Below are 14,968 nucleotides of genomic sequence, written 5' to 3'. Positions count from 1 at the left end.
CCATGAGGGGCCTTGGCAGGAAGCCACATCTAGGCTGTTGAGAAAGGAAAACAGGCAGAGAGATCGCCAGTTGCCCCAGTCAGCCTCAGGAAAATGCCAGCACCCAAGCTCTTTCTAAATTATTTTATTCAAGAAGATGGGGAGGACGGACAGGGGACTGAGCTGAGCCCTGAGTCCCTGAACCTCCCAGCTCAGCCCCCACAGCAGGACAGGACAGAAGTTAGGGGGTAGGGACTCCAGCCCTACCCAGACAAGGTTGGAGACAGACGAGACCCAGGAATACCAACTGATTGTCCTCCAGGCTGTCCTCCAGGAGGGCGAGGCTGGGGCCCGCCCCCGTACCACCGGGACGAGGCTACTTGGGGGTGCTGCTGCCCTTCTTGGGAGTCGTGGGCTTCTTGCTCTGCCAGAGGTGGCCCTGGATGGTGAAGGCGTCTACGCTCATGGACATGGTCTTGGCAGGGATCTGGGTAAAGCGCTTGCGGTCCGAGTTGTACTTGTAGATGCCCTCAACCATGGCGGGTGTGACCGTGCGGGGGCCGTAGCCCGCCAGGCGGGTCAGCTCCTCTGTCTCCCCGGACAGTGTGTAGAGGGCCCGGAACTGGCAGCTTGAATCGCGGAAGAGGATCAGGAAGTGGTTGGCCTTGCTCTTCTCAATTTCCTGGTGGGGCGGTGGAAGCGGTTGGCCGGGGCAGGGGGGCAGGCCCTCCCCAACCGCCCCCACCAGCGCCCCCGGCCCAGACGCGGGCTCACCTCGAGAATGCGGTTCTTCTGCGGCTCATTGACCTTCCCTGCCAGGCAGCAGTGAGACAAGGCGTTGTGGACGATGAACTTGTTGGACTTGGCGCTGGGCTCCTTGTACAGCCGTGGACCTAGGGGGCGAGACAGTCAGTGGGGCTGGGGGGTCGGGGTGGGGGACAGGCAGGGCCTGGGGCTTGCCCGCTCCGGCCCCACTCACCCGTGTACTCGGGCACCGACGCGGGGGACGAGGCGTTGCTGCCGTTCTCCCAGTCGCGCTCACGGCTGCCAGGCAGGCGGCTGGGGGACATGAGGCCGGATGGGGACGGAGCCCTGTGGGCGGATGGGAGGTGACAGGGATGCAGTCAACGGTAAGGGAAGCCTCCCCAGAAGCAGAGGCACCAGGGAAGGGACCAGCCTGGGACCCTGCGGCGGGGGAGACGCGCACATGTGTGTACGTACTCTGGCGGCAGGTGCCTGCGCCCCCACTTGTCTCGCCCCCACTTGTCTGCCCCCCACCTGGGTACACAGCCGCGTTCCTGACGCCCGTCAGCAGTGCCCTTGCGCAACGCACAGGATTGCGTTCTCCCTTTGACAAGACACATAGACCCTGAGAGGCTGCCCGGGCCAAACTCACCGAGACGTGGGCCTCTTCACGCCAAGGTTATTGGGGGCCTCGTTGGCCACGGTGGACAGTGACAGGGTGGACTGAGAGTAGACTTTGCTGAGCCGGGAGCCTGGGAGAAGAGGGTGTGGGGTCATCCCTACCCAAATCCCCCTGCCTCCAAAGGGCCTGGGGGCCGGCGGGGGGGAGCGTTACCTGACAGGCTGTGGAAGGAACATGGGGTCACCCCTGAGACGCTCACCCTGTACACTCCGACTGGGACAGACCTCCCCCCTTCCCCCCCACAAAAGCTCTTGCTCCTAAGCATTCCCGAGAGAGCCTCGCAGCCCTTAAGCTCTGGGCATGCCTTACGCCACTGTAGACCCCACGACCCCCTGAAGTCTAACAGACACGGGCAACCCCTCAAGACCCCTTTCGCCCTATGTACTCATGGGGGGGGGTCTCAGCGAGCTCTGGACAAGTGCAGTGGGCAGGCACTGATGACCCAGCCCGATAGGGTCCTTACCCAGCAGGCCACGGGCAGGGCTTCGTGCCAGGGCCGAGTCATCACAGCAACCGGAGCGCGGCCGGGGGGCCCTCCGTCCGCCCCGGCTTGGCCCCCCGGTCCCTGCAGCCCGTGGCCGCAGCACTTTGTCAAGGTCATCCATCAGCTTCAGCTGGGCCCTGCGTTCATACTCGAGCCGAGTGAAGTCCCCCCGCCTAGGGCCCACCTCCTCCTCAGCTGGGGCCCTCCCAGCAGGGGCTGGGGCTGCTGTAGGGGCCACAGGAGCTGGGGGGGCCTGAGTCACCTCCTCCTGGGCCAGCCTGCAGACCGAGAGTTACCAAGACGTCAGACAGGTCCCAGGTTCACTGACAGCAGGTGTCCGGGCAGCCCCCCGCCTCACCGTGCGGCCTCTTCCCTCCGCTGCTCCTTCTCTGCCTCCTGCCACTGCTTCCGCCGCCGCGCCTCCTCTGCCCGCCGTTGCTGCCGCTCCAGCAGGCTGGCCCGCTTTTGGGCCATCTCGTCCTCGGGCTTGTCTTCATCCTGGGGGCAGGCACCGAGTACAGCCAGCCATCCTCCCCTAGTACTTCTCTGCCCACCCCGCCTGCTACCCACGCACCCCTCCTTTGCCTTGTGTAACTGGTCCGAAGGCACCCAGTGGGTTCCTGCTTTACGAACGGCCCTGTACTGGGTACGAGGGCTAAACGGGGACCCAGCCAGACTGGGTGCTCTTCGCACCATGTGCTTAACCCGATGGGGAAGGCTATCAGTCCTCGGTGTGGGGACACGCCTAGCCTAGCCTGGGGGCACTAAAGAAGGCTTCCTGGAGGCGGCAACCCAGAGGAGGACAGGGACTTCACTGGGGAGGGGTAGGAGGGGAACGGAATATTCTAGGCAAAGGAACAGCAAATGCAAAAGCCCCGAGGCTGGAACAAGCCTAGCAGGCATGAACAGTGAGGAGGCCGGTGGGGCTAGGCGTGGAGGGCGGGGCGGATGGGCCCAAAGCCACTGGAAAGACTATCCTAAGAGCAAGGGATGCCACAAAAGGGTTTTAGCAGGGGATTGACAAAGCCCAGTTTACGTTAATCTATAATATATCTGTGCTGTTGAAAATGGCCAGGGACGGAGCAGGGGCTTGGACGGTAAAGGCCAGTCAGCACGTGACTGCAGGCATCCAGCTGAGACCACTGGCCCAGGCCGGGGGCGCTATAAGGACAGAGAACAGTGACATGGAAGAGGACGACGGGGAACTGGCAGGGCCGTGGTGGGGAGAGTGGGAAAGAACATGAGGGAGGAGATGCCGTGGAAGACCCCAGCCCTGTCTGTCTGCCCATTCCTGTCCATCTGTCTATCACCCGCCCCTCCATCAATCTGCCCACTGCCGCCCCTCTCTCTGCCCACCCACCCATCTATCATCCGGCCACAGACACCTCGTCTGTCTGTCCACTCCCACCTGGCCAGCCACGTCCCCGTTTATCCACCAGCGTCCCCCCTCCCTGACCAGCCAGCGGGTCCCTTCCCCCACCGGCTTAGGGGACACTGACCTTATAGAAGAACCCCAGCCCGGCCCGGGGCTCCCCCTCTGAAGACGCCTCTTCCTCTAAGGAATCCTCAGCACCAGGGGGGCTCCCATCTCCCTCGTCCTCGGCCGCGGGCTCCTCCAGGCTGCGCAGCGGGATCTCGATGAGGCCAGGCCGGGCCACAGGCTCCTCGGGAGGTGACCCCTCCGCCAGGAGGATCGAGGAGCGTGTCTGCACGGGCACCTGGCTTGGTGAGAACTTGCGCAGGTGCGGGAGGCTGTCTACGTCGTGGGGAGGCGTGAGCACTCTCGTCAAGGGCGCTAGCCGCAGCTCTGCTGGCCGTGCGTGTTTCGGGCTTCGGGGTGTTGGGCTGGGGCCGGGCCCGGGGCTGCGCCGGGCAGCCGGGGCGCGCCGAGCAGGGCTGGGAGAGGCGGCTTTGGGACCCGCCGTGGGGCCGGGGATGACCCACGCCGCAGGCGGCGGGGCGGGCCCCGGGGCCTCAGGTGGGGCCAGGAGCCGCTGCTGCTGGTCCGTGAGCCTCTGCATGTCCCGCTGCAGTGAGCTCAGCGCGGCACTTAGCTTGCTGACCGCCCGGTTATAGTCCCCCAGCCCCTCGGGGGGCACCGGGCCCAGTTCCGGTGAGAAGGTCACTGCCTTGGGCCGTGGGGATGGATCACCCTGGCCCTCACCCGCTGGCCGCTCCCCACCAGGGACCGGGCCCGGCTCCGCCTCTGCCTCCCCTCCAGCCTCCCGTGGCTGCACCTGCAGGAAGGCACTCTTGCCCAGCCGCTGGCGGTGCTTGGCGAAGATGGCCTCGATCCGTCGCTTCTGAGCCTCGATGGCCCGCCGTTTCTCCTCCAGCCGGGCCCCCAGCTCACTCATCTCTGAGCTCAGGGCCTCTGGCGCTGTGGGGGTGGCTGCCGGGGACCCTGCCTCGGCCTCAGCCTTGACCAGCTGCTTCTTGCGTTCAGCAAAGCTGGTCATCTTGACCTCAGAGTTGCTGGCCGCTGGGGATGAAGCTGCTGCCTTTGGGGAGCCCTCAGATAGGGCCAGCGGTTTCGACACCTCCCCTGCCGGGCAGGGAGATGGTTTCAAGGGGCCCTCGGGGTGGGGCACGTAGATGGGTGCTTTGGTGAGCCCATCGGACAGTGGCTTTGAGGCCCCCTCGAGCGGGTAGGAGGAAGCCAGCGGTAGTTTGGAGGAGCCCTCAGGGGAGTGGAGGTAGAAGCTGCCGTCCGCAGCCCCATCGGGGAGCAGCCGGGGCTCGGCACTGTGGATGATCTGCAGGGCCTCCTCGATAGTAGGCAGGTCGCCAGGCTCCGGGGACGGCTGGACGGGGGTCCGGGCTGGCACAGGGCGCGGGGGGCCCAAGCTGTCTGAGCTGACGGAGCGGAGCAGCACGGGGTCTCCCATGACGACATCCACGTCGCTGTCCAGGCCAAAGGGGGTGCTGAACGACACTGCCTGGGAAAGGGGACGGCTGGGCGGCAGGAGGGAGGGGTCAGCCCCTGGGACGAGCCCCGGCCCCGGCCCCGCCCAGCCTGCTCCCCCAGCCAGGCCCCAGAGATGCACTCACCTGAGCTGCCGGTTCCAGGCCTTGCCGAGGGCCTCCATGTGGGACATGGACGGGGAGGACTTCAGTGAGCCTGGGGAGGGGTGGTAAGTGGTCAATCAGTGGTCACTATGGAGTCGCTGGGGACCCTGGGTGGGGTCAGCCAGAGTGTGTCACTGACAGGGCATTATGTGGATAGCTGGGGCCACTGGGGAGGTCAGGGTCACCATGGGGTCATTCAGGTGTCAGAGGGACCTGGTGGAGGGATCGGGAGAAGTGAAATCTGCTGACGTTGTGTTTGGGTGGGGGTTGCCAGCAACCAGCTGTACCCCTGCCCTCACCTGTGGATCCCCGGAGTGGGGACTGGGGGCCGCCGGGTGACAGGAGCGGGTGGCGGAAGTTGAAGACAGGAGAGCTGCCAAGAGATGCATGTCCACAGGAAGGGGGTCACCTCTCCCGGGAGTGGAGCACAGGGTGTCCCCTAGCTCTGGCGCAGTGCCCAGCGAGGGGAGGAGCCCACCACGGCCACAGAGACTCACCCGACAGGGCAACCGTACCTGCAGCCACTGCTGTTCTGAGCGGGAGAGGCCTCTGCGGCCCGGGGGGAGGCGGCTGCGGCAGAGAAAGCAGGGTCAGGCCAGGCTGGGCCTCCCTACCCCGCCCCACACCCAGGGCCAGGCCTCACCATGACCATCAGGCAGGTCCTTGGCCTGCACGAAATCAGGTTTCAGCACCTCAAAGCACATGAACATCTCGGCGAGCAGCACCACCAGGTTGACCTGGAGGCAGAAGGCAGGGTCAGCCCCGGCGCCTGTGGCCCTGGACACCTGCCTCGGCCCATAAGGCCTCGAGGTGACCTTACCTTGAGGGGTGGTGGGACATAAAGCAGGTCCTCGAGGGAGAGCGGGCAGCCACGAGGAAGGCGGGAGGCACAGAAATCCTGCACCAGCTGGAGGTTGTACAGGCTGTCCGCCACGGACATGGGGTCCTTGAGGCACACCTCTGTAGGGACAGGATACCTGGGTCCCCAGATCTATGGGAAGGAGGACGGGGCCCTGGGGAAGCGAGGGCCTCCTCGTGCTAGGTGCCCTTGACAAAGTGGGTACTAGGACAGGCTGTTCTCGGGTCTCTGCACCTGTTCCCAACTGCCTGCAGAACTAGTCCTCCAAGAACTCAACTCAAAAAGCTTTTCCTGACCCACCCAGCCCGCCTTGGAGCACCTAAGATCCAGAATGTTCTTCTGGATGAACTTATTGTCTTTCTCTCCCAACTAGGATGGGAGCTACCTGAGGTCAGAAGTCCCTCTGTACTGTTCTCACTGGCTCTCTCTAAAATGGAATCTGGCATTCTATAAGTATTTGCTGCAGGAATGAATTATACTAAGCACAGAGAAGTTGAGACACTTGCGCAAGGTCACACAGCTCACTAAGGGGAAAGTGTGCAAGCCCCACTCCACCAGTTCTGGAAGCTGCCCTCATAATTACTGCCCTGCTCTGGGGCAGATGCCCAGGGGCCAGGCTCCCAAGGACGAGTGTGGCCCAGGCCCGCACACTCACCCTCGAGTCGCAAGAGCTGGGGACAGTAGCAGTGGATCGTGGCAGCCAGTGCAGCCCCACTTGCCAGATCCTGGAGGGTGGTCACATTCGGAAAGCAGGGGGCGCGTCGGGCCACAGCTCGGTCCTTGCGGTAACGGATCTGTGGGCGGGGGCAGAGCCGAGTTAGGGCAGAAGGTCAGCCTGGTCCCAAGTCAGTGGTCGCGCAGGCTGGGTGGGGGGGGCCTGGGGTTTCCGCCATGTGGGGGCGTGAAGCTGGGGGTCCCAGAGCCAGAGTGGGGCCAGCCTGGAGCAGGGGAAGGGCAGCAGCAAGAGGCAAAGGAAGTGTCTGCGAGCAGCCAGGCCAGCAGCGAGGGCTGGGGCGGGACTCCTGGGAGCCTGGGGCGGGGGATACATTACCATGGGGGGTTTGCTCCCCGACTCCTTCAAACAGAAGGCAATTGCGTGCTGGGGGGGGAGAGGAGCAGCCGTCAGCGGGGCGGGAGGGGTGCTGACTTGCTGGGCCCCCAAGCTCACCTCCAGGGGAGGGGGAGCTCGCCCTGACCCTGTCATGAGCCCTGGCCATCCAGCTGCGACCACGCTCTGGCCAGCTTTGGGGACCCCAAGCTCCTCCCAGCCTGGAGGGACCCCACAGAGCAGCCTCCCATGCAGGGAATCTCCGCCCCCCAACAAAAGACCCAGGCCCCAGCTTGGGGAGGGGATGCAGAGGAAGCAGGTAGGCAGAAGGAGAGAGGAACCCCCAACCCAGGCCCAAGAGTGGAAAAAGGGGGCCCCAGAGTGAGCAAAGGGAGGGACCCCGTCCAGCCCAAAGCCTCCCACTTGCAGGGGCACCTGCCGCTGGTTGTGCTTCAGGGACGGGCACCCCCCGCCCACCAAAGCTGGGACCCGTCCTTAGGGAAACTGGGGTCTTGGGAACGTCCTTCCACCTTCTCCTGGGTTTGGGGGGGTCTTCTTCTTGACCAAGGGGGTGTTCTCCATGTGCCCTGCCATTGGGGTCAGGATCCGTATGTCTGATGGGCTAGGGTCCTCCCTTCAGAGATGCTGGAAGTCTCCCAGCTCAGCTAAGACGGACAAGCCGAGGAGCTCTGTCCTCTCGATTGCTGGGAAGGGAGGTCCATCCCCCTGAACGGTAACTGGGGAGGGGTCTGCCCCAGCAGCTAACGGCAGAGACTCGTCTCTTCTCGGAGTCTGCAGAGGGCTTCTCTCTCCCCCCTAGGGCTGGGGTCCCATGTCTTTTGCTCACAGCTGGGAAGTAGGAGAGGGAGCCAACAGGCAGGCAGAACAGACACATGGAGAGACAAAGCGACAAGCAAGGCAGGCAGACGGGGCGGAGAAACAGCCCCACTTACAGGAACCAGCTTCCAGTACCAGCGTGTGGGGCACTGATGCCATAGAGGGAGAGGGGAGAGCAGCGGGAGAGGCACAGGGGAGAGGGCAGAGAGAGAGAGAGAGAGAGAGAGTCACCTCAAGCCCCCTCTCCCAGTGCAGGAATGGCCTCGAGGTGCAGCCCTTCCCTGCCCACCCAGCCCTCCAACTGTCCTTGTGTCCGTCCATGCATCCATCGCCCTAGCCTCACCGAGGGCTGTGCTGGGGCCACCCCATCAGCAGGGGCTGCAGGAGAGGCTCTCTGGGCAGCTTCCTGCTCTGTCTTCTCCTGCAGCCGCCGGATGGTCTGGGGAGCAGGGAGAGGTCATCAGAGCTCCAGTCACCGGGCCATCCCGGCCCCCAGCCCACACCAGCCTAACCCCACCTACCGTGTCCACCCAGAAAAGGAGCTTGTGCTCCAAGCTGGCCAGGGCCAAAGGACCAGGCAGTGTCTTTGTCCACTCGAAGGCAAAGGCAACCATGAGGGCATCAATGACAGCTAGGTGGGCTCCCTGTGGAGGTAAGGGCTGAGGGGTGAGACCAGGGCGAGGGATGAACGCTCCCCTCACCGCTGAGGGAGAAGAGAAGGAAGACCCTCAAGGTTGGGGTAGGGGGCGGGGCTTGAAGTAGGAGGGGCTTTGGGGATGGGCCAGGGTCAGCGGGTGGGGCATCAGGGAAAGAGCCAGGAGAGGGGTCCTGGAGGGTCAGAAGGCAGGTCCCCAAAGGCCTAGCGGTGCCTCTGGGGAGGAGCCAAGCCTGGCGGGAAGAGCCTTCAGGAAGGAGCCCGGCGGGCGTGGCGGGGAGGCGGGGGGGGGGGGGGGGGGCGCGCTGCGGGGGGGGGGGGGGGGGGGGGGGGGGCTACCATGAGGATGGGCTGGTGCCTCAGGTCGGCCTCCTGCACCGGGCGCTCGGGCAGCGCGGGCACCGTGCCCCTCCGCGCCAGCAGGGCCAGCAGCGCCGAGGGGCTGGGGGGGGTCTCGAGCTGCGGCAGCGCCTGGCGCCAGGCCCGGCAGTAGAGCTCGGCCGAGAGCAGCAGCCGCGTCACCGGGGGCTTCACGTGCTCCTGCGCGTACTGGTCCGTGTAGAAGGGCTCCCACAGCTCCGAGGGCACGTGCTCTGTGGGGCGAGGCGGGGCACGGCGGGTCAGGGCCGCGGCATCCACAGGGAAGACGGCACCGGGACAGGAGGCCGGGGGAACTGTGCGGAGGCACGCGGCGCACGTGTGCAGGAGGCCCCCGGAGGAAGAAGGGGCTCCGGGCAGAGGGGCCCGCGCCAGCCTGGGACCCGAGAGGAGGCTGCCACCTGCGCAGGGGCTTGTGGGGACACGGGTGGTCCTGGAGGCCCTCAAAGAACAATCACAAGGACCAGATGGTTTAATGGATCTCCCTGGGTGGCACGCCCCAGCCGGGGAAGCCGAAGCAGGGCACAATAGGTAACTCCAGAAACTGAGGCACGGGGTGGGAAAGGCCACACAGCTGGGCCACGCTGGCACTGGGATTCAAACCCGGGCCTTCAGCAGACCCTACACCCTCTCTCAGCTTGAAGGCTGGGGTGGGATGAGCTGTGGCTCGGAGGGCTGGCTGGTGGGGCACAGAGTGGGGGAGGGAGCCAGACTGCAGACGCTGGGGGCTGGGGGTGAGCGGTCTGTATCTGGCGACTGAAGACCAGAGGCAGGGGAGGGAGAGGGAGGTGCCCAGGCCCCATCAGGTGTAACCAGAAAGATGGGGGAAAGGGAGGTGGCCGAGGTGGGGGGACAAGAGGGCCAGCAGGTGAGGCAGCAGAGACTGAGTGTGAGGGACTGGGCCTGAGGACAGAGGTGAGATCATCTAGCAGAGGTGGCCACAACCCCCCTTCCCCCACAACACCGAATGACAGAGAAGACACCAGCAGGGGAGGAGGCTGGAGGAAGCCCATGGGGGCGGTGGGCGCTGGGACGGCTGGTCCCAAGCAGGACCCAAGGGTGGGGAGGAGAGAGACCAGAAGAGGCCACGAGGACAAGTCTCTGGGGAGGTCTAGGAGGAAGTGGCTGAGGCCAGCATGGGGAGCCGGTCCTCGTGGGGGGCCTCCCAGGGAGGCCCCAACTCTTAATTCCAGTCTGAACAGCTGTTTTGCCTGTTGGGGTTCTGTGTGTCTGAGAGGATGGGGAGCAGGATTCTACCGCTTAAGAACATTTGCACAGGACATCCCAGACCGTCCTCAGGTGCCTGTCTTCCCAGCCATGCTCCCCAGAGGCCCCCTGCCTTCCCCTACAAGAACCCACGCATCGGTCCCTTCAGTCCTGACCCACCCCCTAAAATCACACTTGACCTTCCCTCTTAATGCTCTACTCCTGTGCAGACTTGTGCCCGCTCTCTGCCTCTCTCAGCGCAGCTCCTTGAGAGAACAGTTGTCCAGGCTCTGCTTCCTTCCACCGGACCCCCACCCCAACCTCTCTAACTCCTGCCCTCCCAGCCTCCCCGCCTCCGCGCCTCCCCAAGGCCAGCAGCCGCCCTCTGATGCACAGCTGTGGGCCATATCTTGCCCGGGCCCTCTGCCCAGCACCTCCTTGTTCCGGAAACCTTCCTCCCCCAGCATCTCCCAGCTTCCCATCTTCTCTGTCCCACCACTCAAGCCAGGCCTCCTCCCCACATGCCCCGTCAATGCCAGGTTCCTGAAACTCGATCAGAACAGCCCTGTAAATGGATATGGACTCCACCCCCCCACCCCCACCCCAGTGGTGGCTTCCGCGGCCATCTGAGCACTGCCACCTGCTGCAGCCCAGGCCTTGTGTCCCACTGCCCTCTGGGCATCTCCCATGATGCTCAGTACCTGCTCCAAACCTGCTCCTTCTCTCTGAAATTGCACTGAGAAATCATCATCTCCCCCTCCCCCACCAACACCTAATGTCCTCAGGTTTCAACCTCCTGGCATCTCCCCAACCCAAACCCTGCTCCCTATCTCCCCAGGCCCTGCCCACTTCCTGCTCCCACTGGCAAAATTAAACAAGTTTCTTTCTGGGGCACCTGGGTGGCTCAGTCGGTTGAGCGTCTGTCTTCGGCGCCTCGGGTCATGATCCTGGGGTCCTGGGATGGAGCCCCACGTCTCTCTCACTCTCCCTCTGCCCCTCTCCACCGCTCATTCTCTCTCTCTCTCTCTCTCTCTCTCTCGCTTTCTCTCAAATAAATAAATAAAATCTTTAAAAAAGAAAAAAAAGTTCCTTTCCTGCAGGACTTGTCAGGGCCTTCAAGATGAAAACCATGAGCTAGGGCTACCACTAGTTAATGCTGATCAAGCACTTCCTCTACACCTGTGTGTGTGTGCCAACACCCCAGCACTGCTGGCATTTGGGGCTGAATAATTCTTCCATGTTTGGCAAGGGATGGGGTGGCTTTGTAAGATAATCAGCACAGTCCCTGGCCTCTACTCACTAAATGCCAGGAGCACCGTCCTCCTAAGTAGTGACAACCAAAAATGTCTCCAGACGCCCTCAACGGTCTCCTAAGAGGCAAAACCACTGCTGGGTAGAGAGTGAGCCACCACGCATGACTCAAAATGTTCATTAGCCATTCACCATAGGGAGTGCTGTCCGAGAGAAATACAATTCGGAAGACAGACATAGTTTTCAACTGGGTACTAGCCCCATTAAGAAAGTAGAAACGAGAAACCTTAGTAATATATTTAACCCCAGACATATCTGATACTAACATTTCAACATGTAATTAATATAAAAACATTATGTGATATTTCATTTTTTTATTATGAGGTCTTCAGAAGCCACGGGGTGGTTCATTCACGCATCACGACTCAGAGCAGCCCCGTGTGGTGGTGGCCTCGTCCTGGGACCACACGGCTCTACGACAGAGCTAGCACTGACTGAGACCAATGCCACCGTGCATGCGTTTGCTGGTGGAACCCTTAGGACAACTTATTCTTAGCCCCACTGTCCAGATGAGAAAACCAAGGCCCAGGGAGCTGAGATAACTCGGTGGAGGTCACACGGCTCACAAATGGTGCTCAGCGGCCACGAACCCAGGTTCCCTATGGGTCACAGTGATGCTCTGACATAAGGGACTTTGTGTGGTGTTTTCCGAACTTGCGCAGAGATGGCACCCTTTCTTACCTCTGAGCCAGAGTCCCGTGCAGCCCAGCTGCCTGCATTCCTGTCCAGCCTCCTCACACCTGCGCCTCCCGACCACCAGGACCACCTGCTCCCTGGGCAACTGCCTATCTGATCTCATTTTGTCACGTCCTCAAACATGTTCCATAGCTCCCCAGTGCCTTCAGATCCCCCACAAAACACAGACACACCCCTTGAGAGGCCATCCTCAGTCCCACCAGCCTGTCTCATCTCCCACCTCCCCCAGCCACCACCCGCCACCAGGACCTGCACAGCCTCCTCTGAGAACTCCCTGTTGGTCCAAACCCCAGGCCTTTTCACATGAGGTCTCCTCCCCCTGGAAAACTCCTATGCATCCTTCAAGGATGGGAGAGGCTGGGGCACACCCGGGTCTCCCCCTGCCAGCCTCTTTCTTCCTCTAGACCCTCCCTCCTCTGGGGAGACTTCCCTTCTCCTTCCCTGCCTGGCAGAGTTCAGGGATCTCCTCCCTGAGCCCCTCGGCAGCCTCTACAACACAGACCTTATCACTCTAAGCAGTAATGATCTGGTCCCCTGTCCCATCCCCCTCTCTCCAACTCGGCCCCCACTCCCTCTGTCCGGAGCACCCAGCAGCAGCCAGGCACCCAATGGGCACCGGTAAAAAGTCCAGAGCTCATGAACTGAGAGGAGCTTTGTTCCCCACTTCCCTCTTGGGGCTTGGCCACCTTCCTCTGCCCCGTCCGTACAGAGAAGGAAGGCGGCACTGAGGACTGAACGTGACCCTCAGGGAGGACACCACACAGTGCAGGGTTGGGGGGGGGGGAGCCGGGTCAGTGAGAACAGAACTGGGGGAGTCAGGGCATTGCTTCAGGAAACTTCACTTTACTTTCTGCACAATGGGACGGTAATTTCTGCTCCATGATGATATTAATATTATTAATAAAAACACCACTACTGATCACAGCAGCAGGGACAGCGAGCAGCTGTTTAGGAGGTACAGTATGCCAGACACAGCACGAAGAAATCTGATATCTGCTGCCAGCAACCTTGCCCCCACCAACCCAGGCACTGCCCTGGCCCTTAGTGGGTGCCCCCCCCTGACATCTGCAGAATGGATAAGTGAATAAATGCCCTCTTTTCCAGGGAACAGCAGCTCTGGAGAGCTGTAATAATTCTTCCATTACCTGGTGGAGGGGGGCTCAAACCCTGTCTGATCCCCGAAGCTGAGCCCTCTAGGGCCACATAACCTGGGATGGGAGAGGCTGGGGCACACCTGGGTCTCTCCCTGCCAGGCTCCTTCCTTCCTCTAGCAGATCCTCGGGGAAAGGCAGGCCCCAGAGTGGGCCCTGCATGGGAGGGTGCTGGGAGAAAGACACAGGCTTGGGCGGACCCAGGAGACGGGCAGCTGTCCCTGAGCCCCACACCCAGAACAGGTTGATCTAGGAAGGCCACCGAAGGGGGGATGGGCTATGCCCGGCCGGTCCCAAGACCAGTGGGCAGGCCAGTGGGAAAGCAAGCAAGGCGTCCCCTCAGGACTCCCCGGAAGGCCCAGACTTTAATTAACCCCAGCTGCCCCGTAACAGGCCCTGGCTCCCAGATCTGGCCTGAGTGGTGGGGCTGCCCTAAGGCCCTGACTTGGCCCACTCGGGCCCTCGCATCCTGGGGACCCACCCGCATCCTTCCCCTTGGGGTGGCCTGACTTCCGCACACATGTGGGCCTAGGGGAGGAGTGGAGGCTCTGTCCCGGTGGGAGAAGGCCCTACACCTGGGCTCCCACCCCCGCGGATCTCGGACAAGCCAATTCCCTTCTCCTGGGCTCGCCCGCCTCCTAGGCAAAATGGGGTAATAAGTCACAGCTGCCAGCCGCTGGCCGCGGCCATGGAGGCGAAAGTAGGGGCTCCCTCGCCGCCCGCAGCGCAGGGAGGGCTGACGCGGGCTGTAGGTACCGGCTGCGGGGCCGTGGGGAGGCGGGGGTCCTCGCGGGGGCGTGATGTGAATGTGTAAGTGGGGGGAGGGCGTGCAAGGCCCGCCCGGGAGACCCCGCCCCGCTCACCTGGGCTCCCGGACGCCCGGGTCCCCGCGCAGATTTGGGCCGCCGGCCCCACCCCCACCGCGCTCCCGCAGCCGGGCGGGCAAAGTCCACCGCCCGGGCCGAGCAGGAAGCCCGGAGGCCCGGCGCGGCGGGGCCCGAGCCCGGGGCCCCCCGGCGGCCAGCGCTATTGTTCCCACGGCCCCGGCCTCCGCGGCCCGGCGCCCCGCCCCCCCGCACCTGCCGCCCCCGGCCCCGGTACCTGCTCCCCCGAACGCGGCCCGCAGCACCCACGCCAGGCTGGCTGCCGCCTTGGCCCGCGAGAAATCGTACTGGTCCAGCGACTTGATCTCGGGCACCAGGAAGGTTCTCCGCAGCGGCCCGGGCCCGGGGGGCGCCGCCTCCACCATGGCGGCGCCGGGGCTGCGGGCGCCGGCTCCGCGCTCGCTCCAGCTGGGCTGCGCCGCGCTCGCACCCGGACCGGGCCCGCCGCCGCCGCTGCCGAGCCAGGTGCGGCCGCTCGCGCTCGCGACGCAGCGTCGGCCCCGCCCCGGGGCGGAGCCCAGGTGCGCCCCGCCCCCGGCCCGGACCCCTACCCGGTACCCACCCTCCCGCCGCCTCTCCTGGCTGACTGCCGCTGGGTGGGGCGGGCCCGGACTGCGGTGGTGGCGGGAGGCTGCGGAGGAGTGCGTGTGCGCGCGTGCGCTGGGGAGGATGAGGGACCCTCTGTTTGCGAATGTGTGTGCTGGCCCAAGTGTGTCCCCTTAGATGTGAGTGTGAGCATCCATGCGGGCTTGTCATTCCCGGCCAAGAGGCGGCGTGTGCATGGGTGCACCTGTGTCCGACTGCGTATTGGGAACGTGCAAGAGTGTGTGTGTGTTCTTATCAGTGTGTGCGTCCCTGAATGTAGTCGGGTGGGGAGTGTATTTGAGGGTGTCTGCGTGTGCGTATCTGGGTGGGAGCGTGACGGCACACGTGTGTGTCTGTGTTTTTCATGTGTGTGGTGTGTACAAGGATCTGGACTGTGTAG

At 63.6% G+C, this 14,968-nt stretch overlaps 1 protein-coding gene across 2 annotated transcripts; it reads right to left on the bottom strand.

Annotated features, from left to right (window-relative positions):
* Window positions 1-178: 178 nt before the first annotated feature.
* On the bottom strand, window positions 179-14,348 carry LOC111161742 (calmodulin regulated spectrin associated protein family member 3). Of its 2 annotated transcripts, XM_022525644.1 has the most exons (19): window positions 14,201-14,348; window positions 8,697-8,950; window positions 8,224-8,346; window positions 8,046-8,141; window positions 7,819-7,851; window positions 6,869-6,916; window positions 6,473-6,611; window positions 5,779-5,918; window positions 5,602-5,695; window positions 5,474-5,528; window positions 5,258-5,331; window positions 4,941-5,010; window positions 3,389-4,844; window positions 2,248-2,387; window positions 1,869-2,167; window positions 1,376-1,475; window positions 959-1,071; window positions 754-872; window positions 179-661 (listed from the first exon to the last, which is right to left on the bottom strand). In XM_022525644.1, the coding sequence occupies exons 1-19, from the start codon at window positions 14,346-14,348 to the stop codon at window positions 356-358; spliced, it is 3,807 nt and encodes a 1,268-aa protein (XP_022381352.1). In that variant the 3' UTR covers window positions 179-355. The 2 variants fall into 2 exon arrangements, with proteins under 2 accessions (XP_022381352.1, XP_022381353.1); XM_022525645.1 differs by lacking the exons at window positions 6,869-6,916; window positions 7,819-7,851.
* Between the last annotated feature and the right edge of the window lie 620 nt (window positions 14,349-14,968).

This window comes from Enhydra lutris, unplaced genomic scaffold (assembly GCF_002288905.1).
Source record: "Enhydra lutris kenyoni isolate GAN:26980312 unplaced genomic scaffold, ASM228890v2 scaffoldscaffold86, whole genome shotgun sequence".
Lineage (NCBI taxonomy): Eukaryota > Metazoa > Chordata > Mammalia > Carnivora > Mustelidae > Enhydra > Enhydra lutris.
This window is presented reverse-complemented; position numbering and strand designations above follow the sequence as displayed.

Coding starts and splice junctions, on each gene's coding strand:
- LOC111161742 (XM_022525644.1), bottom strand. CDS start 14,348: ATGGTGGAGGCGGCGCCCCCCGGGCCCGGGCCGCTGCGGAGAACCTTC. Junction 6,612..6,868: donor CGGGGAGCAAACCCCCCATG/GTAATGTATCCC, acceptor CCCCGCCCACAG/ATCCGTTACCGCAAGGACCG. Junction 5,011..5,257: donor CCCACTCCGGGGATCCACAG/GTGAGGGCAGGG, acceptor ACCCCTCCCCAG/GCTCACTGAAGTCCTCCCCG.